The 27,810-nt window shown below is 42.5% G+C and overlaps 2 protein-coding genes across 2 annotated transcripts in view; both read left to right on the forward strand.

The window, feature by feature from the left end:
• The first annotated feature begins 6,030 nt into the window (after positions 1-6,030).
• On the forward strand, positions 6,031-11,508 carry snip1 (Smad nuclear interacting protein). The gene is made up of 4 exons (XM_084336254.1): positions 6,031-6,311; positions 7,228-7,357; positions 7,961-8,535; positions 10,146-11,508. Exons 1-4 carry the CDS (start codon positions 6,154-6,156, stop codon positions 10,396-10,398), a joined length of 1,116 nt encoding a protein of 371 aa, XP_084192380.1. The 5' UTR covers positions 6,031-6,153; the 3' UTR covers positions 10,399-11,508.
• Positions 11,509-11,753: 245 nt separating this feature from the next.
• LOC311246499 (mitogen-activated protein kinase kinase kinase 5) overlaps positions 11,754-27,810 on the forward strand; it is a 63,384-nt gene continuing 47,327 nt past the window's right edge. Inside the window, 9 exon segments of the mRNA XM_084336649.1 lie at positions 11,754-12,178; positions 12,283-12,425; positions 17,006-17,193; positions 19,067-19,235; positions 24,404-24,510; positions 25,006-25,176; positions 25,666-25,778; positions 26,633-26,792; positions 27,466-27,616. Coding sequence (XP_084192775.1) covers positions 11,851-12,178; positions 12,283-12,425; positions 17,006-17,193; positions 19,067-19,235; positions 24,404-24,510; positions 25,006-25,176; positions 25,666-25,778; positions 26,633-26,792; positions 27,466-27,616 — 1,530 coding nt within the window. The 5' untranslated portion in view covers positions 11,754-11,850.

A 27,810-nucleotide genomic window follows, 5' to 3' on the forward strand; every position in this document is an offset into this window, starting at 1 on the left:
TTGGTACCATGAGGTGCAAGCATAGTCGTAGTACCCTTGAATGAGTGCTCCTGCTAGAGTCTTCAGGGTATTCTTGTTTACCAGAGAGGAGATCCGGTACAAGAATCGCGTTCGTTGGTTGACTTTTTTTATTACATTGGATGCCATTTTGTCACAGGAAAGATTAGCCTCTAGGATGGAACCCAGGTAGGTAATTTCATCTTTCCTTGTGATAATATTGTCACCCACTGTAACCGAGAAGCCGTCGGTCTTGCTGAGTTTGTTATTTGAACCGAAGAGAATGGACTCTGTTTTGCCCATGTGTAATGATAGTTTGTTGTCGGCGAGCCATATGCAGATTTTGCCTAGTTCCGAGCTGAGGGCTTTTTCAACCTGTAACTTGTTCTTGTCAGAGACCAGCAGGGCTGAGTCGTCCGCAAACAGGAACAAGTTGCAGTCACAAGCTGACGACATGTCATTTGCATAAATTAGGAATAGTAGCGGTCCTAGTATGCTTCCTTGTGGAACACCACAGCTCACTGTGAGGGGGGGGGGATAGTGTACCGTTTACTTCCACCATCTGTTCCCTCCCCTCCAGGTAGGATTGTATCCAGCTCACTGATAAACTATCAAAACCAATTGCTTTTAGCTTGTCAATCAGAATGGTGTGATTGACAGTGTCGAAGGCCTTTTGTAGGTCCAGCATGACCATGCCGCAGGTCAACAAGTTTGTCGATAGATGTGTGTGTCTTCTCCAGTGCTGTGTTTTTTACATTCGTCTCCTCCAGTGCACCATCTTTTCCCTTTTTTGTGATTTTACCTGTCCGGGTAACCCACTGGTCCCAGAAAATTATGTTTCCCTTGGTTGATGGATCAATAGTTGTAGGGAAGGTTTTGCCTTGGCATTGAATGCACCTTCTGTACATGCATTCCATATCACTTGAGCTGCAGACACAGGACTCAACTATTTCAGTTGTAGGTGGTGTGGCAACAATCCCAAGCTGGTGAAGCTTCTTGATTTTGAATTGGAAATTCTCGTGGATTTTGCAGGCACAGGTTTCTCTTTGGGAAACGTTGGGTCTCACGGTCCAAAAGGGCTTCAGTCTGCAGAACTGATCCCTTGAGAGTTTGTAGCGAGGATGCTGACTGAAAAATGTAACATGTAGTCTCTCCATAGTGTCAGTCAGTGCCCTCTTCCTGAACACTTGTCCTTTCTTGCGGACTTCCCCTGTTTTGCCATTGATGACGGTTGAGTTGTCATCCTGGTGCAAGAAACTACTCGCAACATGTCCCATCAATTGTCTCTGGCTGTTGTTGGGCAGGGTCTTGGGCTCTCTCCGGTGGGTGGCTCTCTTCTCAATGGTGCCCATCAAAGGTGCTGGTCCTTTTTTGTTTTTTCTTGTAGCCTTCTAAGCTGCTTCGTTTGATTGATTGATTGATTGATTGAAAAGTTTATTAACAGATTGCAGAATGGGTACAGTACAGTACAGCTCAATACATACAATTGTTAAGAGGATGCAGACCTGAGAAAGACTTTCGTCTTGTTTCCATCAGGGTCCCCCATTTTCAATTCATCATATGACACACACGACATACAGATAGACAGTACTGCTACATCTATACATTTATGACATACCAGATTTGCAAATACAGTACTGTTTGCGATACTAAAAAAATCCAGAAAAAGAGTATATACATTTGACATAGAAACTGTGCATTGGAGGAGGTTGGGTAGGTGGGGTGGGGCTGTACATTGGAGGTGGGGGGGGGGGGTTAGAGTGTTTTCGGGACTGGATTTATTTTGTCGCCCTCAGTTTTGACCTCCAGTGAGGTTATGGTTGCCTTCCTTTTTCTTCCTGCATTGATTTCATGAGAATGACCCATAAATATACGTCACACCGGGCATATAACCTTAAAATGTTCATGTCACAATAAGAACAATTATTATGATCTGCTCAGTTAATTTGTCTGATTCAATGATATTTAGTTAATATATTTTATATTGTTCAATTGTTCAAAGCATATTAAAACAAATATCAGTCATATTTCAATGTAGTAGCCTGTAGTGCCATGTAGTAGTGCCATGTAGTGCCATGTAGTGCCATGTAGTACCATGTAGTACCCTGTAGTGCCATGTAGTACCATGTAGTACCATGTAGTACCCTGTGGTGCCATGTAGTCCTGTAGTGCCATGTAGTACACTGTAGTGCCATGTAGTACCCTGTAGTGTCATGTAGTGCCCTGTAGTGCCATGTAGTACCATGTAGTACCCTGTAGTATCCTGTAGTGCCATGTAGTACCATGTAGTACCCTGTAGTACCATGTAGTACCATGTTGTGCCATGTAGTATCATGTAGTACCCTGTAGTATCATGTAGTACCATGTAGTGCCATGTAGTGCCATGTAGTGCCATGTAGTGCACTACATAGGAATTAGGAATAAGTTGAATGATTAACGCCCAATGTGACATAATGTAACATTTCAGATATTTGCCATTAGGGAGCGCTATTTTGAAAATAAATTCAGAAATGTGTTCTTTGTAGTCTATTTAGTCAGTCTTATGCCCCTCATAATTGTCCTTGAAGGAGAAATGGGTGTGGGTTCTACTGTACTTCTTAAGACTACTTGCACAAATAATATGAACTACTTTTACTGTGTACTTTTTGAGTAATTTGATTTTCAAAGTCCTCTCCATAGAACAAGAATGAGCATTTTCGACTAACTTTGATGTGGGATAAAAAGCATTTCTTCCATAAGCAGTTTATGAAACTGCCATGTTTGTACTTAGTACTTCTTAGACTACTTGCACAAATAATATGAACTACTTTTACTGTGTACTTTTGAGTAATTTGATTTTCAAAGTCCTCAAGAATGAGCATTTTCTACTAACTTTGATGTGGGATAAAAAGCATTTCTTCCATAAGCAGTTTATGAAACTGCCATAGTTGTACTTAGTACTTCTTAGACTACTTGCACAAATAATATGAACTACTTTTACTGTGTACTCTTTGAGTAATTTGATTTTTCAAAGTCCTCAAGAATGAGCATTTTCAACTAACTTTGATGTGGGATAAAAAGCATTTCTTCCATAAGCAGTTTATGAAACTGCCATGGTTGTGCTTAGTACTTCTTAGACTACTTGCACAAATAATATGAACTACTTTTACTGTGTACTTTTTGAGTAATTTGATTTTCAAAGTCCTTTCCATAGAACAATGAGCATTTTCAACTAACTTTGATGTGGGATAAAAAGCATTTCTTCCATAAGCAGTTTATGAACCTGCCATGTTTGTACTTAGTACTTCGTAGCCTACTTGCACAAATAATATGAACTACTTTTACTGTGTACTTTTTGAGTAATTTGATTTTCAAAGTCCTCAAGAATGAGCATTTTCGGGGCGCCCCAGTGGCGAAACCACATAGCACGCTCAGCCGCGACACGGGCGACCCAGGTTCGATTCCCGAATCCGTCGTTATTTCCCGAATGTCTTCCCCCACTCTGTCTCCCATTTCTCCTCTGTCTCTCCCTACTGGACTGCCCAGTAGTAATAAAGCGCTAGAACGCCAAAAGAAAATCTTACATTTTTTTTTTTTTAAATCGCATTTTCGACTAACTTTGATGTGGGATAAAAAGCATTTATTCCATAAGCAGTTTATGAAACTGCCATGTTTGTACTTAGTACTTCTTAGACTACTTGCACAAATAATATGAACTACTTTTACTGTGTACTTTTTGAGTAATTTGATTTTCAAAGTCCTTTCCATAGAACAATGAGCATTTTCGACTAACTTTGATGCAGGATAAAAAGCATTTCTTCCATAAGTAATTTGATTTTCAAAGTCCTTTCCATAGAACAATGAGCATTTTCGACTAACTTTGATGCAGGATAAAAAGCATTTCTTCCATAAGCAGTTTATGAAACGGCCATGGTTGTACTTAGTACTTCGTAGACTACTTGCACAAATAATATGAACTACTTTTATTGACTTTCGAATACAGTCACACAAGTTGATCTTACAGAAATACTTAATATGACATTGAATGCACATCGAATCAATAGGACGTTTCGTATGTGCAGTATTATATATTCGACCACTAAAGCTACAGACAATTCCACAGAGGAACACTTCCGGTGAGGATTTCAAAGTAAAGGATGGCATGTAGTTAATTTTTATTATTTGCGATTGAGGAACAGGGTAATTTATGAGAATATTGTTAGGACTTATTGCTTCATAAACTTGTTGCACAAATACTATGAACTACTTTTACTGTGTACTTTTTGAGAATGGCAAAATTCCCTCCAGAGAAAGGAGCATTTGATGTTGGATAAAAAACATTTATTCCATAAGTAGTTTATGACACTGCCATGTGTGTACTTAATACTTCTTAAGACTACTTGCACAAATAATATGAACTACTTTTACTGTGTAGGCCTACTTTTTGAGTAATTTGATTTTCAAAGTCCTTTCCATAGAACAATGAGCATTTTCGACTAACTTTGATACAGGGATAAAAAGCATTTCTTCCATAAGACCGCTGCTACTATAGAACTAACTATAACTTGACCGCAGTGCCACACTGCTACTAGAGAACTAACTATAACAAGTTGACGCTGCTGTCGGACGTCAGGTGGAACAGGAAGTAAACAATGGAGCGCCAATTAGTGACTCACCAAACATGGCACTGCAACTAAATAACACCACAGAAATACAATGGGCACATTACGTGACCGTTACAAGTGCCACCTTGAATGGTCACTATACAAAGTACTGTTCTGTCACTTCGAGGTAGAATCTGTAACATCTAGGCAAAAGAGCCCTGCTTGGTATTGCACTTTGCTTACATGCTTTGTATTGGTATGATGTCGGTTGGAGTTTAATAACTTCTACTGTTACCGTCTCCAGACCGGTGATTGTTGAATCGTTCCCCATATCCTCTTTAGCCTTCTTCTCATTCAGCTGCCTCTTTTCTCCAGATCACTATTCTAAGCAAGTAAGCATACATTTTTGGGGAAGGGGGGGGGTTACAACAACAACAACGTTGGTTTTACTTGTACCCATGTACATGTCAAAATACTTCCCAAAGGTCAGTGAATACCACGATCACAACACCAGAGGGAGCTCCACAAATCATGTTAAAGACAGATTCGGCTCAAACAAGGGACTAAACACGTTTAGCAATTATGCCACATCAATGTGGAACGCCCTACCCAAAGCTGTAAAGGAATGTGAATCACTACCCACTTTCAAAAACACCTACGGGAGACTGCAATTCGAAACTGGCCCCTACAAATGTCCTAACCCAGTTGTACAGTAAATGACCAAGTATGGCTTTGTCAGTATTCCAATGTTCAGTGTACAGTGCCCCCCCCCCCCCCCACCTCCAATGTACAGCCCCCCACCCAACCCCACCCCACCTACCCAACCTCCTCCAATGTACAGTTTCGACATCAAATGTATATACACTCTTTTTCTGGACACTTTTTGTATCACAAACAGTACTGTGTTTGCAAATCTGGTATGTCGTAAACGTATAGATGTAGCAGTACTGTCTATCTGTATGTCGTGTGTGTCATGTTATGATTAATTGAAAATGGGGGACCCTGATGTAAACAAGACGAAAGTCTTTCTCTGGTCTGCATCCCCTTAACAATTGTATGTATTGAGCTGTACTGTACTAACTGTACCCATTCTGCAATCTGTTAATAAACTTTTCAATCAATCAATCAATCAATCAATCAATCAATCAATCAATCAATCACAGTGAAGACAAATGGCGCCCTCTGCTGAAAACGTAGCTGAAGTAAACCGTATTGGCTTCAACGGTTTTCTTGAATCTCTTGTGTGCATTTAAAATTGTGCAAACACAATTATATCAAATTGACCAACTATGGAGCTGCTAGGCGGGTTCAATTGTGCTTAACCAAAAAACTATTTATATTGCTGACTAGTACCACCCCCCCCAATACTACACATGACGGAACCGAAATGACAAGAGTCCATGTGTACACCGAGATGTTTTTCTTCCCAGTGTGCCGCTAGAGAAGCGGAAGTGCGTCACTAGAAGCGAACAAAACGCGTTGGGAGTTTATCAAAAGAATTGCATATTTTGTTCTTATTATGATATATATTCTGACCGTTCACGGCTGAAAATTGGTCGTACTCTTTTTACAAATGGATAAGGAGAGACGACACAGAAGAGCGGAGTCCCCGGTCCGAGAATCGAAAGTAAAAATTAAACAAGAGAAACTCAGCCCTAGTGCTAGGCCACAGAGATCACGCCGTTCCAGGTCCAGGTCCAGCTCCCCGCCGCCCAGGAGGAGAGCCAGTCGGTAACTATACTCAACATGACCCGCCTGCAGCGATGCTTCCTGAGCAAGATGTGCTGAATACCAGTCGCCAGCGGTAGCCCAGCTTTCTAACCGTCGCCTACTAGTATAGCTCTGTTGCTGCCTAGCTAGCGGCTAGCGTTATACCCAAGACAGGCATCCGTGATAACATTAGAGATGTTGATTGATTGATTGAAAACTTTATTAACAGATTGCAGAATGGGTACAATACAGTACAGCTCAATACACACAATTGTTATGGGGATGCAGACCAGAGAAAGACTTTCGTCTTGTTTACATCAGGGTCCCCCATTTTCAATTAATCATCATAACATATATGACATACAGATAGACAGTACTGCTGCTACATCTATACATTTATGACATACCAGATTTGCAAATACAGTACTGTTTGTGATACAAAAAGAGTAACATTAGGTTTTTGTCACTCTACTACTCGGACATTAGCATTTGGCCTACGTTCCGTTAGTGCCAAATGGTGCAAACGTGTATTGTAGTTGTATGAATCTCAGAAGATGATAAAGACATGTCCTAACTTGATAACATTCTAAACTGACATTATTTACTGTTGCAATAATGTGCCAAATACAGTACATTAAATAAACTGGGGGCCAACACTGTTCCCCGGACCCCTAGCAAACTGAATTATTCTGAAAAGGTCTATAGATGGGTTCAACTTGATAACAAAGACTTAACATTGAAACAAGCATACATTCGTACGTACAGAGTGTAATCGAGAGTTTTAGTTCAACCTAATATATTGGCAAACACTGCAACATCATCAAATCAGCTGTAGTCCAAGCTGTTCCCCAGAAATGCAGTTCCACTGAAACCGTCTATACAGTATTATATCCTAGGTAAAAACATCCATTCTTTTTCTACTGTATTCTTCATGTAGGTCGCCAGGCAGGACAAGGGATCGCTCACCAGGTAGAAGGGAGGGGTCTCCTGTCAGACGCAACAGCAGATCCCCCAGAAATAAAAGGAGCCGAAGTCCCCATCATGGTGCTGATGTCAAAATAAAGAGGGTGATTCAGTTTTAAATTATGAAAAACCAGATGCAGAGAGAAAGATGGCCTGTTAAATACCACTCCATGAAGGTGTCCACTCACACTGCGGTTTTGGTCATATTTTACATTGATTATTATGTCATATTGTGTGCTGGCAAAGGGGTACAAATGTAAGTGTCTTGCTCAAGGATGCTTTGACACACTGCCGCGGTCGAACCGGAAACCTTCCGATTACCTGACGACTGCTCTACCCCCTGAGCCGCTGTAGCTGCACTTAAACTAATGTTGACGTTTATTTAACAGTCTGCCAGGCATGCTTGTCTTCATTGTTTCTATTGCACTCACCAGGATAGCCTTGTAGCTGCCAAGTGCCATATAGCACCAGCCACACTGCACCACTATGCCCCAACATTTCAGACGCAGCCATTAGGTTGGAGCCCAGGATGGAGTGGTCGTCTGTTACCCAAGTCAGCTGACCATCATTCACCACAGAAGATTTTCTCCACGGCAGGCTAAAGATGGCCAAAATCATACATTGTGTGGATAGTCAGACTATGAGACCATGTAACCTCTTTCACCTAATAACCACTAACAACCACTTTATCACCACTTCTCTCACAGGAGCGGGAGGAACATCGCAGTGCTGGTGGTGGTGATGAGCGCAGGAGGCGAAACGACCAGCCCGAGGAGAGACGCAGCAGGTGGGAGTCAGACGGACCACGGGAGAGAGAGAGGGAGCGAGGTGGAGAGAGACCCCGGGAACGAGATGCCCAGGCCTTCCAGCAACAACAAGGCGAGAGACATCAGCACGAAGAGCGGCGTAGAGAGAACCGCCAGCGACTCGAGGAAAACCCAGAAGAACAGGCTTTTGGACGCCCTCAAGAGGATGGCGAGGCGGGCGGCGTGGGCGGGGATCCCCCCCCCCTTGACAAAGAAAAGCCCAACTTTGAACTGTCGGGGGCACTCACGGAAGATACCAATACATTCCGAGGGGAGGTTATCAAGTACAACGAGCCGCCAGAGGCTCGTATCCCCAAGCGCAGGTGGCGTCTGTACCCCTTTAAGAATGACGAGCCACTCCCCGTCATGTACATTCACAGACAGAGTGCCTATTTGATGGGGCGGCAGAGAAAGATCGCTGACATCCCCATCGACCACCCATCCTGTTCCAAACAGCATGCCGTGTTCCAGTACAGGTGAGAACACAAATGCACATTTTACAACATCCTTTTTTGGTGGATTCGTATTTTAATTAGGGGTGGGCAATATGACGATATTAAATAAATATCTGGTACAGTTCATTAACGATACACTTTTTAAACGTATCGTGGACATCGTGATGTTTTGCACAAACCCTCATTCATACAGTATATATGTGTGTATTTTTGGCTAAAGTGGATAGAAAACGCAGTACTGTGCAAAAGTCTTAGGCACCCAAGAGTTTTTATATAAATTGTCTTAGATGTTAATAATTTTTTTTCTGTATTAGTGTGTCAGTAGACTACTCTTTTAAAGAAATTTGAAACTTTCCATTTAATTATTTTTGAAAGAATCTTCATGGTTTAATGCAGACATATGTTGCAGGGACTATAATCAGGGACTATAATCATCATATTTGCGTGACCGTATCCATCAAAGGGTTAAATCAAGCATTTTTAAGTGCTTTAGAGGAAATGTCAAAATATTGCAATATATATCACGATGGAGCCAAAAAATATCGTGATATCATTTAGAGGCCATATCGCCCAGCCCTAATTTTAATTAACACTAGTTTTAGCTGTAACATTTGGTAGCTGAGATGGCAGCTCTTAATGTTTGGTAGCAAATGTTAGTGCTGCTAATGCTAGCTAAAGAGGCAGCTAAAGAGGATGTTGGACACTTTGCATTGTGGGGTAGATTAGGAGGATTGAACGTGAGGGCAGACATGCAGTCCCCCATTGATTTATGAGGCAAAGCAATATCTGCACATGGCATTACAGCTTTGTGTTTTTAATTCAATCCAGAGTGCCGTCTCATTATAAGAGTCTCGTTGATTAGCCTACTAGTGGTTTAAAATGGAATATGCCTATACAATAAATAATGTTGATTCAAATTAGTTCGTTGGTTTAACATTAGTTAGTTTCACATTTTATTGATATTTAAGGCCACCTTGATAGTAGCACAATCTATTTCACTATGCCATTATCTGACCAACTTCTTGTGAAGGGGGCAAAATATGTGGGAATTTAGCCATTTTAAGATATTGTAACATCCGTTCTGTAAAGTAAAATATGAGGCTTAGATATGACTTCAGTTGAGTTGACACTTGCTCACTACAAGATGATTTTCTATTTACAAAAATGTATTAACAATGGTAATCTCGTTGTTTCCAAGTAGCATTAACCCTACTCATGTCATGTGACAGAAAATCTGTGTTCTATTTACATGGTAACATAGTGTAATAGGGCAATTGGATTTTAATATTGATAATCTAATAAAATACAGCTGTTAATCATCATATGACTGACAACCCCAATCGCCTGGGCCCCCTTGGTATTTTAAAGCCTTTAAAACGCAACCTCTACAACAGTCAATGGAGTGAGGCACCTCTCACTAGTGAAGATCCAATATTGTGCCATTGCCTAATGCCTACTTTACCTGTTGATCCCAGATTAACCATGCTATCCACAGAGGGCTTATAGAATAGTAGGAGTTAAGCAAGCTGCATTGTCACTATTCCACCACTATATAACTTTTTTGATTGAGTGGTGTGTGTGGGGACCGTTGACTAACGTAGTTCTGGTTCGTCTTTCTGCTTTTCCCCCAGATTGGTGGATTTTATACGTTCCGACGGGACCAGTGGGCGCAGGGTGAAGCCCTACATCATTGACCTGGGCTCAGGCAACGGTACCTACCTCAACAACCAGCGCATTGAGCCCCAGCGCTACTACGAACTCAAAGAGAAGGACGTGATCAAGTTTGGCTTCAGCAGCCGCGAGTACGTTCTCCTGCACGAGTTCTCTGACACGACCGAGGTGGACGCCAAACAGGAAGAGGACGATGACGGACTCGACGAGTAAACAAAACCCTGACAAGACTCTTGCCAAGTGCATTGTGGGTAGAGAATGTCCTCATCAATATTTAAAGCGACAATGTGCGTTTCTGGCTTCTGCTGGCCACAAGCGGTACCGGTGTGTTTTCAATACATTTCCCATGAGCCTCTTTGCTCTGTTGCCTCTGTGTGCTTTATTTCTCATGCAGACCTTTTGCAGAGTGAATGATTGGTTTCTTGGTGGTCAAGGTGGCTGCATATTAGTTTTCCACTCTTGCACAAAAAAAAGCGCAGCATTCTAGACTTAAACTATTCCGTCTTGTTGGTTCAAGGCATACTTCTGGTATCGCGAGAAGGCTGACTAAGCCATGTCTCACCAGACCATTTGAGGCCAGAGCAGCGAAGGTGAGTGTCTCAATTTGCTTTGTACACGCTCCAGAACTTGATTAGGAAAAGGCACATTGTCGCTTTTAACAAATTGGCTGTCTCCAAAGCAGTAAATGAACCCATGAATTGAACTGGTAACGTTGCAGTAATTGATAAAAGTAATCAAAACAGTGGAGAAGGTTGGCCCGTTTATTGTCTAGTCATGAAACAAACCGCTTCAACCTGCCACAACGGTCTCAAAGAAGACCCTATTCTCAGGTCGTTCGCTCAACATCCGTGTGGGGACTGTGATCAAAGTTACATTCTCTGACATCCAGTAGTGCTCACAAGGAACAAGTGCTCAATGCCAGTTAAAATTGTCTTGCAAATACAATAGTTTTATTATATTTTTGGATCACAACATTGAGTACAAAATATAGCAGACTAGCCTACTGTGTATGTCCTGACTGTAATCTGTAAATATACAGGGTGTATTGAATGTGGACTCTGGATACATTCTGTTTATAAACATTGCTTATTGTTGGGAGTAAACAAAATATACAATTTGTATTTCTTGCCTTTTTATTTAGTGCTTTTGTGATGTAGCGAAATGCAGTCTGATGTTTCTTTTAGATAACCCCCATAGACCATACAGTGTGCATTTCATGAATCCTCTCCTATACAAAGTTTTATTTTTACTGTTTTGAAGCCCGCAACATTAAACATGTGTTAGTTATATTGTTTTGTATTGTAAATAAAACGGTGAACTATATTGTATCTCTGGTTTGTTTAAATCGAAATGAATCGGACGTTGAAACGGCCTATATTGGTACTAATGTCATTGAACATTAATACCGTTTGGCAGCAGATGTCGTGCTAGAGCCGAGCGATCCTCTAGTCCAGCGTGCGGGTCAGGAGGAGCGTCGGGACAGAAGGAGGGTGGAAGGCGTGTCATCTGGCTAATGTTTCTGGGGGAATGTCACTGTAGAAGGAGGAGGAGACGCACCTGGGGGATTACACCAGACAGTCACGAGTTGTCTTGCTCTCGTGGAAGTCGTTCGGACCAGAAATAATAATGCGTTGAGTTTCATCAGGAGCAACAACAACAAGGAAGATGTACACCACGGAACGCAGGCGGATGAGCCTGCACGAGGTGAAGAGGAGAGACCCCGTGTGGGTGTCCGCGGGGAGTCTGTGGCAGGACCACCTGGCTATAGAGCTGAGCAGCTCCAACAAAGTGGTGTCTCCGCGGAGTCGCACCAGGGCCGTGGCGGTGGCGTACATTGTGATGGAGGACGCGTCCCTGCCGCAGACTGAAGAGAACTTGTCCCTGAAGTGTCTGAAGGAAGCCTGCGCGGACACACACGCGGTGTTTAAAGCCATTCCGTTTGAGAGGATCTCTCTGGGAACCACGGATATTCTGGATAGTTTCTACAACGCAGGCAAGTGTAGGCATGCTGCCTGTTGGTGAAACCCCTTGGCAGACATCATGCATAGCATTCTGCCAGACCCTCATGTTGACAACACGCCCATGTTTGTGTTACAGATGTTGCAGTGGTTGAAATGAGCGACACGTTCTGCCAGCCGTCTCTGTTCTATCACCTGGGCGTCAGAGAAAGTTTCAGTATGACCAATAATATAATTCTCTATGGTTACAACAGGCAGGACAGTGACATGCACGCCCTCAAGGTAACCTTTAACCCCTTGCCTGCAGATCATGTGCTATCATGTCAGACACAAATATGTATAGGGTTTGAGAAAGCCCCACACACATCACACAGCATCAAAGGTGACACTCTGATTATAGAATCAACAGCAATTATATATAGGCTGCGGGTCTGAGAAGTGTCTGCTTTTCAGTGTTAGCAGACCTTAGATTTTATAAAAAATGTATTCTTCATTATACTGCACAAATACAGTACAACGGAAATAAGCTTGGCATCCAACCAGAGTGCAAATGTAACATACAATGTACTAAACTGGATATATAAATTAGTACTACTGAGTAATGGTGCTAATCAGATGTATGTACAGAGTTGTAGTATTCATATGTACAGTGATACAATATATAAAGACAATATGGTAGTAAGTCATACAGGCCAGCAGCGTAACTATTAAAGGAAAACTCCAACATTTTGGGAAATTAGCTTATTTAACATCTTCCCTGGAGTTAGACAAGAAGATACATACCTTTTTTGTCTCTGTGCGTGCATTTAGCTTTGGGAACAGTCGCTCCGTTAGCGTAGCTTAGCTTCATCACTGGAAGTGGGGGGGGGCCGGAGCCTGACGGTCCCTACAGGGTCTTACAGTCACCAAATACAACTCCAAAACGTTCCTGTAAACATGTTGTGACCTGTGTATTCTCCACGTGGAGAAATAAAAAATAATTGAATTAGACAATTATGTTTTTTTTTTTTTTTTTTTTATATCTTTTTCCCCCTCCATTTTCCTCCGATTTTCTCCCATCCCAATGTTAGTCGTATGCCAATTCCCAATCCCCTTCCTGGTCGCTGCGCACTTACCCCCCCACAGTCAGATCATCTGGGAGAGTGGAGGCTATCAGATGCTTCCTCCGACACACGTCCAGCCAATCAACCGCTTCTTTTCACCTGGCAGCGCGGATCCTCCCTGAGAGGGCGTAGCGTGTGGAAGGATCACACTATCCCACTCAGGTCCTATCCGCGCTTAGCAGGCGCCCCGACCGAACTGTAGGAGTCGCTGTTTACAACGACCCGGACCCACCCCGCCAGCTTCTCCCACCCTCTAATACAGCCAATTGTATTCGTGTGAACGGCCAGCCAAGCTGGTGACAACCCCGGAGCTGTGAGCTGGATTCGAACAGGCGAATCCAGCTCACAGCTCCGGGGTTGTTGACGAACGCAATCTCCGCTACGCCACCTAACCGCCCTGACAATTACGTTTTATAAGCAAATATACTCTGAACGATTTTTTGCCTAACCACTCGAGTCTCTGGGCGCAGTCAGTGGTTTCAACGTGAAGCCGTGTTTGTTGATATTCTCATTCCTTCAAAGGATCCGAACCGATTGAAGTTTATGGATACCATGACTTAAAATCCTCTTACCTTGACGATTAAAAGCCTCCCCAATTTAGAAAACAGTAATCCAATGGCTGGTATTGATAATATAATACTAACTACTGCACGCTCGAAGCTAACCGGAGCTAACACAGAACAGGATGGTAAAGCAAATATAATGACTTCCTTTCTGGGGTTTTCAAAATAAAAGTGCAACGTTTATAGCAGCGGAAAACGTTTATTTTGTACATTATCTAACGTTAACACGAACCTAAACTAACTTTAGGTTAGTTGTAACGTTAGTTTAGGTTCGTGTTAACGTCTAATGTCTAATTCAATTATTTTTTATTTCTCCACGTGGTGAATACACAGGTCACAACATGTTTACAGGAACGTTTTGGAGTTGTATTTGGTAACTGTAAGACCCTGTAGGGAACGTCAGGCTCTGGCCCCCCATCCACTTCCAGTGATGAAGCTAAGCTACGCTAACGGAGCGACTGTTCCCAAAGCTAAATGCACGCACAGAGAGAAAAAAGGTATGTATCTTCTTGTCTAACTCCAGGGAAGATATTAAATAAGCTAATTTCCCAAAATGTTGGAGTTTTCCTTTAAGAGTAGGTAAGAGAAATGTACAGATATAGTATCTACAGATATGTAAAAAATATCTGCAGTTATATAATGTACTATGTACAGACATATGTGCATAGATGTGTATATAATAAACAATATAAATATACATGCTATCATACAGAGTTATATGGGTTATATGCAGGTATAGAAGTATTATGCAGGTTAGCCCCTTTTGTGACTGTGATGCACCACAGTCACGAAAGGGGCTATATGCAGGTATATTCAGACAGCTATGGATATATGCAGTAAATATAAATGTATATAGATAGTATATAGCACTATTGTGCATGCTATACAGAGTTATATGGTATAGTTTCAGGAAGGTAGTTATGATTATTATGATTACAGTGTAGGGCAGTTGTAGACAGTGAAAGCATTAGGTAGGTAGAAATCGAGTGTAGGCAAAGATTTCAAAGTTCGTACATTATGGGTAACAGCTTAGGATATATAGGCAATGGAGTTCAGAGTATCGAGCGAGTATTTTATGCCTATTCTTAAGTCTGCACGTTTACATTGCACTACTTTTATTGTCTTTTATACCTATTATGTCTGCAATTTATGCATTGTTTTTTTATTCTGTCAATTGTGTGCTGAATTTATGCCCATGTTCATTTTATACTAATTGCTGTGGGGCACTGAACTGCGGTCCATGTGTGAAAAAAAGAAAAGAAAAATACTATATATATAGTTATTAATATTTATTATTGTTATATTGTCGAAATATGTGCATTAAAATGTCTGTAAAGTCTCTACGACATTGAAAATGAGGGTGACCTCAATTGTCTCTTCGAGAATAAATAAAGGTTTGAATATGTTATGGGGGGGGGGTCATCGTGGCACAGAGCTCAGATGACAGCTGAGGGAAAGAAGCTGTTCCAGAGTCTGCTTGACTTGGAATGGAGGTTCCTGTAGTGTCTCCCGGAGGGGAGGAGGGCAAACAGTCCATGATTGGGATGAAGGGTGTCCTTGACAATGCTGTTTGTGATGAATAGATTCAATATACCGGTGATGTGTTGGGCGGTTTTCACCACCCTCTGCAGTGCTTTCCGGTCTGAGGCAGTGCAGTTGCCATGCCAGACTGTGCAGTTGGTGAGTATGCTTTCTATGGCACACCAGTAAAAGTGGTTCACCAGAATCTGATGAAACAGGTGGGCTTTGTTCAGTTTCCTCAGGAAAAAGAGGCGCTGGTGAGCCTTTCTTGACCAGTGACGAGGTGTTGAGGGTCCAAGAGAGGTCCTCAGAGATGTGGACTTCCATGAATTTAAAGCTAGAGAGACACGCTCAACCTCCATCCCATTGATGCTCTAGTTTTTCTAAAGTCCACAATGAGCTTCTCGGTTTTCCTGGTGTTGAGGGCCAGGATGTTGTCGGTGCTGGACCTGCTCCTTGTAGGCAGACTCATCGTTGTTTTTGATGAGGCCCACCACTGTTGTGTCATCTGCAAACTCGATAATGGTGTTGGTGCCATGTATAGGAGTGCAGTCATGGGTGAAGAGGGAGTAGACAGCAGTAGCTGAGTAGCTCAGCACACAGCCTTGCGGGATGCCAGTATTCAGGGTGAGGGTGGAGGGGGTGAGATTGTCTATCCTAACAAACTGGGGTCTGTTAGTTAGGAAGTCAAGTATACAGTTGCAGACCGAGGGGTTAATGTAGAGGTCCTTGGTTTCCACAAGGTCACCAAGTTTGGAGATGAGTTTGGAAGGGAGGATTGTGTTGAATGCTGAGCTGAAGTCGATGAACAACATTCTCTAATGGATATTGCTCTCATCCAGGGGGGAGAGGGTGGAATGTAGCGCTGAGGAGATAGCATCCTCCGTGCTCCGGTTCTCACAGTAGGCAAATTGGTGTACGCCCAGTGAGAGTAAAAGGACCAGCCTCTCAAAGCACTTCATGATAATGGGGGTGAGTGCAACAGAGCGGAAGTCATTTAGTCTTGTGGCTGTGTGTAGCTGGAGTGTTTGGGCACCAGCATGATGGAGCACACTGGGACAACTGCCTGGGCTAGTGACAGGTTGAAGATGTCAGTTAAGACCTTGGTCAGCTGCTCAGCGCTGTTCCTGAGCAAACAGCTGGGGATGCCATCAGGGCCAGCTGCCTTACCTAGTCCTGCTCAGTGCAGTACACACCCTCTTTTGTTTACGCTCATGGCGGGGGCGGTGAACTTAGCCAGCCAGGCCACCTGTGATGATATTCCCCGGCATCCGAGCGATCTAGTTGGGGAGCTGAAGATCGCCAATAATAACGTTGTCAGATTGTTGTAAATAATCCAACATCCAAAAGATATTGTCGGTGTATGATATGAAAGCAAGACTGGGTTCTGGGTGAGCAGACTTAAAACAAGTAGATATATTACCGCCAATTTGGAGAGACGCCGAGCCGTGCACGTGCAACCATCTTGGTCATTAAAGGTAATTTATAAGTTATATAGAGAAATGGCCTATTTCTTTATGGCCATAACCTCAGATACCTCAGATACCTCACATATCTCCCCATGCTATATTCATGCTTATCTGAGGCCATGCAAGAACTATGAATTCCTCACTGTACAATGCATGCATTTGCATGTGAAAGACGGACCAATTTTGCGCTTATTCTGTTCCTCCAGGAGCAGTGTGGAAGCTACACCTTCATCCCGTACGTAGTGTCACCGCAGGGCAAGGTGTTTGCCTGTGACGCTGCAATGATGACGGGCATCAAAGAGCTGATGCAGCCCAGCTTCAAGCTGGAACCCCTGCTCACACCACTGGTGGAGAGACTGGTTCATCTCCTGGACAATGTGCATGTTCACTCCAGGTCAGACACACACCACAAAACCTTCATCTAACTGAGGCTCACTGTAATTTACTCACAAAGTTAATTTCAGCGAGCCTGAGTCCGCTTGTACAGATAGAAGCTTGACCAGTGGCGGCCGGCCGATAGTGGGCGCTAGAGCGCCGCCCTCCCTGGTTAAAAGAAGAAGAAGAAGATTTTTGTTTTTGTTTTTTTGGGGCCTAGAAATAAAATAAACATGTTTAAAATGAATAATATTTACTCATTTTAAGTGTTTGTGTTTCCAATGCACAATATAACGTTAATATATCAAATATAAATAATTGTTTTCATTAACAGGAAGTGACTCTGATAGAGAATCATACCTTTCCGTAGCCGCATTTCTCTCGGGCTAGACGCAATAGCGCTTACAGTGGGCGTGCACTGGTTTCATCGCTGTATCCGTCGCAGCCAATCAGTGCGTAACACGCTGTGCGTTGAAATATGATGTATTATGATGGAAGCCGGGCGCGTTTTCAAGCGGTCTATATCATCTAAGCAAGCAGCGTCTATACTTTCCGTAGCCGCATTTCTCGGAGACGCTCTCTGATTGGCCGACGCCAGTTTCTACACTGTAGCCACTCTTCGAAGTAGGTTAAGGTTAGAGTTTGTCTTAGAGCAGGGCGATAGAACGCCAGGTAGTTTGCAGGCTGTTCGACGCGGAAATGGGCAAAGACAGTGAGACACAGCTCATCACAGTATTGTTGTGTTGTGCTAACAATAAGCTATCTGGACAGTGGATATACATCAACAGTCTGGCACTGTGGGACAGTGGACATATACACTTTATCAAGCCCTCCTGGACCACGTTTCAACTAAACAGTGAGTTAATGCGGTCTCTCTCTCTCTCTCTCGCTCTCTCTCTCTCTCGCTCTCTCGCTCTCTCTCGCTCTCTCTCTCTCTCTCGCTCTCTCTCTCGCTCTCTCTCTCTCGCTCTCTCAACACAGCGTGTTATTGTTGTTGTTAATTTCGCAGTGGGTGACGCATAATGGATGAATGAATGAATGGTAACTTGTTTAAAATGACAAGATATATATATGTGTTCATTATTGCATTGTTCATATGTGTACTAGTGTAGTATGAATTAACTCGAGTCTCGACTTAACGTTGGTAACGTTATGTCAAGTCAGCTCAGCTGTCCACTTGGTCAGCTGTCCGCTTGCCCCCCCCCCCCCCTCCCCCCCTTCACCCCCCCCCCCCCCCCCCGCGCCCACCCAAATGTAGTTCACACCGGCCGCCACTGAGCTTGACCCCATTGACTTTGCATTGGTTTGTGGCTAACTAGCCAGAGCTAGTATGAGGAACAGCATGAATTGTGCTGAGAAAGGATTCCACTGATCAATATCATCATTGCTGATAAGAAGTTGATGGTAAGAAATCGAGCTAGGGTTCCAAAAATCTGAACTATCCCCATAACATGGAAATCAAGGGAAATTGATTCAGCTTGAAAAACAACAAACAAATCTACAAAAAATGCTTAGCCCACTAAAGGGCATCCCTAAAAAAATATATATATATATATATATATAAATTTACAAACAAGAAACAAAATACACATAATCACAATTTCTCATTTAGTAATATTCAATAATGACCACTAAGCAGAAAATGGGAACGTACATCAAACAAAGTATCCACATAGGTTGTATAACAGCTAATGCCTCTTCTTGTGAGAAAGACAAGTTATACCAGTAACCTACGCCTGTCACGACTTGATATCTGCAAGTAACTGGGTTAATATAATGTCCTCATTGTTTGCTTGGATCTTCAACTTAACTTCAGTGGATATGAAGATCATAAATTCTTGGAAATGTATGGCGCCAGTGCACTGACTGACTGCTGTGCCCTTTGATGACAGTGAGTACTTTCGGGAGTCGATCCGGCATGAGATCCGCACGGCGCGGGAGCGGTTCAGCGGCCAGTCCCTGAGCCAGGAGCTGGGACATATCCAGAAACGGCTGGACACTGTGGAGCTTCTCACCCCGGATATAGTCATGAACCTGCTGCTCTCATACCGAGACGTTCAGGTCTGTGTGTGTGTGTGTTATTTTCCCTGCTTGCATATATTGCCTTTATTTAGCCAGATAAAACATTAAGAACAGGTTTCTTATTTACAATGTCGATCTGGTCCAAGAGGCCCCAACAGGAATAATAATTTTTTTTAAAAAGATTATATATTAACCCTTTAATCGCTGTTGACGCTGGAACACGTCATTCCCCGCCATGCTTATTCTGCCGATGACGCTGGACAGCGTCTTTGATATCAATATTTCAAAAATCTGTGATCGAAATCATATTTCTCCCCCGGAGACATTATATGTACTGGTGAGCCCCTGTAAACTCTCTAACGGTTCAAGAGCGCCATCTGGTGGCCGATCGGCGGATCGCCCAGGGAAGAAACAGGGAAGTGGAAGCTGGTGCTCATTTCAATTTGGTCCGATCACTCGCTATAGGTCCCGGGACTCGAGCTCGACACAATGGATATCGATCCGTTGCCAATAACTCCATAAACAACATGATTTGGACGTATATACTATTATACAACCTGGAAATGGATCGGGTATTTCTACATCCCATAATAGAAAAAATTCTGTTCCACGCTCATCTCCCAACGGCGAGAGGAAGCTACGGTGAGTTTCAGCGTTATTTTGTAATGTATTCTATACTAACTGCTCTAATGATCATATCACCCACACTAGATGAATGATATAACGTTGCCCACGGAATTATAAACGACCCCCCGCCCATCCGGTCAACATCAGATCATACGTAGTAACTTCTAGAAGTACGTGCAGTTGAAATTTTTTATCTCGCGCCGATTGCTATCAAACTGTATACAATCATCAATATAATGCATTTAGGGCTATAAATCACGTTCTGGAGAAAGCTGCAGAAAACGATAAAAACATACTTATACTTTAGACCGTATTTTAGTATGAATATGTGAATGAAAAAGTATAACGTTGCTACACCCTGAACAATAGATATAGGACTTTGAATGGGCCATGGTAATGTCAATTTAGCAATACAATTTAAAAAGTTATAGCCCTGCAAAGAAGGGGAACTTCTCCATGTTAAATAGGGCTGGCGAGGGATGGTAAATTATAAATTTAACCCCGGCGATCAAAGTGTTAATAATAAAATAAAAACACATAAACAAATAAACACATGCACATTCAGTGGCACTCGACAGGTCCTGAAAAACAAACTTCAGACAGCTCAAAACAAATTAATGAGAGTAGTCCTTAAGCTACCTCCACGCACTCACCTAGGGCCAACTTTCTTTAGGCAACTAAACTGGCTTCCGGTCAATAAAAGGGTAATTCACATCAAATTAGGTCTCACACACAAGATAGTTCAAAATACAGGTCCGAAATATCTATCTAATTATTTTAATCGATTCCGTGACAATCATTCATACTCCACTAGAAGGAGCAGTACGGATTTTATTCTGCCAAAATTTAACTCCCTAATGGGCACAATTACCTTTTTATATTCTGCAGCACTGGAGTGGAACAAGCTTCCAGTGGCCCTGAAAAACATCGAAGAGGGGGGACGTTTTAGACGTGCCACAAAGAAATGGCTAGCCAGTGAAGTATAGAATAGCCACGTAGGAAGGAGAGGGTAGGGAGTGTTTTTATGGGGTTGCTATGTGTTTTATTATGATGCTCTGTTTTTTTATTATGATGATCTATGTTTTATTATGATGCTCTATGTTTTATTATGATGCTCTGTTGTATTATGTTTTATTATGATGCTCTTATGTTTTATGATGTCTGTCCATGTCCAAAATCAGGGACCATGATGGAAATAAGTGCTTGCACTTTCTCATGTTTTTATCCCTTGGATGCTGTCTTTTACTCCACAATAAAAATCAATCAATCAATCAATCACAGCCTATGTACAAACAAAATAAACAGGGGAGGAGTAGGGGGGGGTGAAAGTGTGTGTGTGTGTGTGTGTGTGTGTGTGTGTGTGTGTGTGTGTGTGTGTGTGTGTGTGTGTGTGTGTGTGTGTGTGTGTGTGTGTGTGTGTGTGTGTGTGTGTGTGTGTGTGTGTGTGTGTGTGTGTGTGTGTGTGTGTGTGTGTGTGTGTGTGTGTGTGTGTGTGTGTGTGTGTGTGTGTGTGTGTGTGTGTGTGTGTGTGTGCAAACAGATGCGTGTGTCTAGGTGCGAGTATGAAGAGGAATGAGTGCTTGTATGTTGTGTGTGTTACCAAGTGTGAAACTGGGTATCAGCAAGAGCAGGAGGGATCTACTAAGAGCGTGTTGAGTATATTCTTGAAGGCAGTCAGTGAAGTAAGAGCTGTAAGTTTAAGGGTGTCTTGAATAGCGTTCCAGTCATGCATGTGCTTTAGGGCTGACCTTCGAAGCTTTTTTTGGCAATCGAAGCTTCGGGGCCGAGCTTCGATTTTAATTCGAAGCGTTGAATTTTTTTTTTTTTAAATTTAAAAAAAATAATTGTAATTTTTTTTTATATATATATTTTTTTTTTATCTTATGTTGTGGGACTTGTACAGCACTTTCGTAAACGTTGTTGTTTTTAAATGTGCTCTATAAATAAAGTGGGTTGGATTAATTAATTAAGTAGCCCCTTTCGTGACTGACGCATCCAACAAGGTTTCACTTGGCTGTGTGATTTAATTCAAGGTGGATCGCTGTTGTCGTTTGAACAACTTCAGATTTCATGGGAACTACCAATCCCCCAAATCAAGAATGTTTAAGATGAATGAAGTAAGATTTAGATTATTTGAAATATGGCCTGTGTAGACTAAACTATGCACAGAATTATGTCAGTCTACAAGGTCCGGATTCTACATGGTCCGGCAATGTAGACCTTGTAGACTCCACTACAGACCAATTATCAGTGAATTAAGAAGGGCAACTTCCACAAAAAAACAAAGAACTCACCAAAACATCTCAGTAGCACCTTATCTAAATGTTATATTTCATATATGGAGATTCATATTTATTTATGTATTGCATGCATTTCTACATTTTATTTCCTATTTTGTTTATTCATCCCAGTATCTTTCTTTCTTATGTGTGGAATTCTACAAGGTGCGCACACACACACACACACCTACACACACACCTACACACACACCTACACACACACACACACACACACACACACACACACACACACACACACACACACACACACACACACACACACACACACACACACACACACACACACACACTTACATTTAGTCATTTAGCTGACGCTTTTATCCAAAGCGACTTACAAGTTCTGTACGACAAGACAGCAAGAAGGGTACAACTCTATCAGCTGAGTAACAATGTTCATCAAAGTGTTGCGTGTTACAGTGTAGGTTAGTTTATTAGGACAAGGTTAGTCACGGTTAGATTTTTTTTTTTTTTTTTTTATCATTTCAGATAATGGTTGAAGAAGTGAGTCTTTAGTCGACGGCGAAAGATTGGACGGGATTCGGCTGTCCTAACTGGGATGGGTAGTTCACACACACACACACACACACACACACACACACACACACACACACACACACACACACACACACACCACACACACACAAATCGAAGTAAATTTTTTTTTTTTTTTTTTTTTTAGCTTCGATTTTTTTTTTAATGTTCGAAGCTTGTGCCATCGAATCGAACGTTCGAAGCTTCGAAGCATTTAAGACAGCCCTAATGTGCTTATGTGTGTGTGTGTGTATACAGGGGTTTTCCTACATACAAAAAACGTAGATGCTCCATCTCCTGGGCCTCCTCAGGCCAAATGACTCCCATCCCGTTTATTTTGAGGGGATATGCTTATTATGCAATGCAACGATTCTGAACTGGAAACAACAGAGAATGGACAGAATTGTATTCAGAATCAAAAACACATTGCATATTGTATATGGAGATTCACTTTAATGTCCTGCCTACTCCTGTTGATTTTCTTTCCCGTCCCGTCCTGATCACAGGATTGATAGTGAAATTGACTCATGTCCGATGGGAATCCTGACCAAATGTCAGGCTCTAGTCACTAGAGTCTAGTCAGTGTATACCCAAGAGTGCTGTGCAAGGGTGACTGGAATGGAAGCTAAAAACTATAAATCACGACTACAACAACTGGGTTGAGCAAGGGTCAGAAGAAGGCGTGTGCACACAAATGGTGTTAAAACTATGTGGTACCAGGTTATTATGGTTAACTAAAACTAAACAAAAAACTAAAACTAGACGAAAAAAACCTTTAGCTAACTGAAATAAAAAATAAAAACTACCGGTAGACTAAACTATATTGTGTACTTTGAGGAAATTGAGTCAGAGTCATGTATCATCCCAGTCTCAATGAGCATTATGCACCAATGCCTCCTCGTGTTTGCTGTGGTGACACATTTGACCACATTGGCAATGACTAAAACTAAAGACATTTCTGTATATTTATTTATATTTTGTCTAAAAAGTCTAGTTCTTATTTGTATTTCAGTTAACTCTATTAACATTCTTCTGAATGTCTTAAATGTTGCCCCTGAAAAATACTCCTCATATTATAATAAACAAACAACATGTTTTAACTAAAACTCGAAACTCTGGAAACTGCATTGAAAATGAAAGAAAAAGAAAAAGAAATAAAAAAATACAAAACTATGTATCACCTCCGCTTGATTTTTAGCCAGGAATAAACATGGTATACCATGAGTGCGTGCGTGTCTGTGTGTCTGTGTGTCCATGTGCCTGTGTGCGTGCGTGTCTGTGTGTCTGTGTGTCCATGTGCCTGTGTGCGTGCATGTCTGTGTGCGTGTGTGTCTGTGTGTCCATGTGCCTGTGTGCGTGCGTGTCTGTGTGTCTGTGTGTCCATGTGCCTGTGTGCGTGCATGCCTGTGTGTCTGTGTGTCCATGTGCCTAACTGATCCTGAACACCATGGCTTGCGCGACAGGTGATCATGTACGGTTGGCTGCCACTATTGAAACATTGACAGTGTGTGTCTGTCCACACATGACCTCATGCAGGACGGTATTCAGGAAATTAGATGGTGATTATGGAAACCTTGAAAGGGTGATTATGAACAGAACAACCAACACCGGATTGTTGACATTAGGGCTACAATATTTGTGGCGGTGACAAATTGCATTAATAAGATCAACGACAGGAGGTGACGATTCGGGATCTTCCAGCCGCCTGGTAAATAATGCATTGTAATTCTGCTCTGTTTCTGTACTCAGGACTATGATGCCATGATCAAGCTGGTGGAGACTCTGAACACCCTGCCGATGTGTGTGGTGGCGGCCCATCAGAACATCAAGTTTCACTACATATTTGCACTAAACAGGTACCCTGATGCCTTCTGTAGTTCCACCCATGTTTTGGTTCACTGATGAAAGTGGAGACGTGCTGAGAAGTGTTGATGACAGAATATACGCACTTGTACACCCTCATCATTGTTAGGGATGCACGGATACCAATGCTGGTGTCGGATATCGATCCGAAACCAACGTTAAACAGGATACCGGTTAGATCTCTAATGGAGAAAAATATATTATATCTCAATCATTTTTGTCCAGTGACCCCAAACTGATGGTCTCTAAGACTTAGGCTAAGTCTATACTGTTCGGTGACAGCAGTGTTTCAGATCAGAACTCTGTATCAGCCGGTACTGAAAGTTCAGAACTCATACCAGCAGTGACAAAGTGGTATCGGCGCAGCCCTGGTCATTGTTGAAAAGATGGAAGGTTTACACACAATCTTTCCATAGTTTCTTTTACTATTATTAGGGTTCATTCGAGTCCCACCCTTGTTGATCCAAGTTGAATGTTCCTCACACCAGGAGGAACCGCCCAGGTGACCGCGTCAAGGCGCTGGAGGTGATCCTGCCCATCGTGGAGTCGGGTGGCAAGGTGGCCTCAGACGTCTACTGTCTGTGTGGGCGGATCTACAAGGACATGTTCATGAGCTCCAGCTTCACTGACATCTGCAGCAGAGACCAGGCCTGCTATTGGTAGGAACAGACGTCAAGTAACCTGTTTGGATCTTATCCTGCTCATTAGTGGTCCCCTGTCCATTAGGAAGGATTTTCTATTTTATGCACTTGTAGGCTGCAATCCCCCTGCAGTCACCACCGGTGGAATTGAAATCATCTTAAATTTTTTAGATATAGGCCTAACAATTATGTCATGTGTTTTCCATTAATTTCAGCTGTCGAATGAAAACTCCTATATCCCACAAAAAGATAGCTTTTCAGGAATTAAGAAAAAAAATCATCTGATTTGCATTTTGTAATGTATATAATGGGATGTGAATGGAGGTTATGGGTCCTAGGGTCATGTGTATACAATGGGATGTAAATGGGGTTTCTAGGGTCATGTGTATGCAATGGTATTTGAATGGGGTTTATGGGTCATGAAACCTACTTAGTGTAAACAGGACTGTCTAACAAAACAGGTTTGTTATGTTGCTGGGCCTTCAGTATTGTTCATATGATTCCCAGGTATGGCAAGGCTTTTGAGGCAGAGCCAACTCTTCATTCTGGCATCAACAATGTGGTCCTCCTGATGGCGGCCGGCCACGAATTTGACACCTCCATTGAGCTGCGCAAGCTAGGTGCTTTTCTCTCTCTACCTACTTTATCAAAGAGAATCAGTAAGTAAGTAGGTCGAAGCAGCTTACTGTCGCCGTCAGCCGTACAACGAGGGAGTCTATCCTCCCTTTCAATGCGCCAGGGAGACCATGGGGACTGATTGCTGAGGTGGAGCGCCACACCTACCATCAGCTTCCAGTTCTTACCACTAGGGCTGCACGATTCTTGCTAAAATGTGAATCACGATTTTTCTCTCTAAGAATTGAGATCACGATTCTTATTTTTTCAATAAAATAATTTATTGCACTCTTTCTTAAACAGACAACATAACATATCAAAGTGCTTGACTTAAACTTAAACATAACATATATCAAAGTGCTTGACTTAAACTTAAAAGTCTCTTGTAACATACAAAATAACGCAAGTCAGATTCGGCATCATTTAAAAAAGTTAAGTAAAAAGTTAAAAGAGTTAAGAAAGAAATTATAATAATCGTGCAGCCCTACTTACCGCACATCTTAGTTACCCAAGCTGTGCTAATCATACGCTGAGTTGGTGGCGGCCGATATCAAACCCAGAACCAGATTCAAAGGCGAGCGATCTACCAACTGAGCTACCCAGGCACAAAGAATCAATAGTACGTGGAAATAAACTGCTCCTTGCATAGTTTGATGATTTGGAGATGATACTTATTTCAACTCTGATTCATTGTCTTTAGTTAAGAGACAATTTACAATACCCATTACCCTGCTAGCCACACATTCTCCCAACTTCCAACCAGCTGTTATGCCATTCATATCTCTGCATTAACAAATTCATCTGTGTCTTTGTATCATTAAATCATAACTTTCTATTGCAATCTCCTAATGATGCCCAGGTGTGACACTAAGCAGTCTGCTGGGGAGGAAGGGCAGCCTGGAGAAGATGAAGGACTACTGGGACGTGGGCTTCTACCTGGGGGCCAGCATCCTGGCTAATGAACACAAGAAGGTCATCGAGGCTTCGCAGAAACTCTACAGGCTAAAGGCCCCCATATGGTGAGTCACTTGACTTGAAACGCCCCCTCACTTGCCAAATCATAGCCGATTCACGACATTTAATCATTGACACTTCATCACACAAGGTTTGAGTTATTCAGGGTATAATCTGATTGAGCTCATGATACAACGCCACATTTGAAAGCACAGGAAGGAAGTCAGTCTTGCTTATTCATTGCCTTCACTTCCACCCATCTTGACTACTGCAACTCACTCTTGGCATCAGTGCTAGCATCCACCCAACCACAGCACCCCAGTCCTAAAATACCAATTATAAAATCCTGGTCCCTTCACCAACAGCCCCCCCCCATATCTCACAGACCTCCTCTTTCCCTACCAACCCTCTCGGTCCCTCAGATCAGCCTGCTTCCTCTCCACCCCCAGGTCCAAGTCTACGCAGTTCTGGGGACAGAGCCTTCTCCGGGGCAGCTCCAAGGCTCTGGGACACCCTCCTGCAATACATTAGAGAGAATCTCAAAATGACCAATCTCTTCTCCACTGCTCTCTATTAGCTCCCCCTCCCCCATCGTTCCTTGGGTGTTTGTGTTATGTTTGTCTGTTTGTCTCACTACCCCTGCCCCTTAGTGTAAAGCACAATATAAATCTACTTCATTATTATTATTTCCATATTAGATACATTTGTGATGAGTGAGTTTGTTTTGTGTTCTCCGAGGTATGTGGGCTCCATCATGGAAACGTACATCCTGTACCGTCAGTTTGCCAAGCCTCCAGAGGTGAAGTCTCCTAAACAGGAGACGGTGGAGTTCTGGATGGAGCTACTGTTGCAGGCCTGCAAACCCACCGTGTCCACTGGCCGCTGCCCTGTAAGCCTGCAGCTTGTGATGCCACCTAACCACTACTCTCAATGATCTCCGGTAGCATGCGTTCATCTAACCACTACTCTCAGCATGGTAGCATGCGTTCATCTAACCACTACTCTCAATGATCTCCGGTAGCATGCGTTCATCTAACCACTACTCTCAGTGATCTCCGGTAGCATGCGTTCATCTAACCACTA

Source organism: Notolepis coatsorum (assembly GCF_963971535.1).
Source record: "Notolepis coatsorum genome assembly, chromosome: 19".
Classification (NCBI taxonomy): Eukaryota; Metazoa; Chordata; class Actinopteri; order Aulopiformes; family Paralepididae; genus Notolepis; species Notolepis coatsorum.

What these genes read in the sequence shown, in the direction of transcription:
- snip1 (XM_084336254.1), top strand. Translation starts at nt 6,154, where the DNA reads ATGGATAAGGAGAGACGACACAGAAGAGCGGAGTCCCCGGTCCGAGAA. An exon ending in CCCAGGAGGAGAGCCAGTCG is followed by an intron (nt 6,312 to 7,227) that starts GTAACTATACTC and finishes TTCTTCATGTAG; the next exon opens with GTCGCCAGGCAGGACAAGGG. An exon ending in CTGATGTCAAAATAAAGAGG is followed by an intron (nt 7,358 to 7,960) that starts GTGATTCAGTTT and finishes CTTCTCTCACAG; the next exon opens with GAGCGGGAGGAACATCGCAG.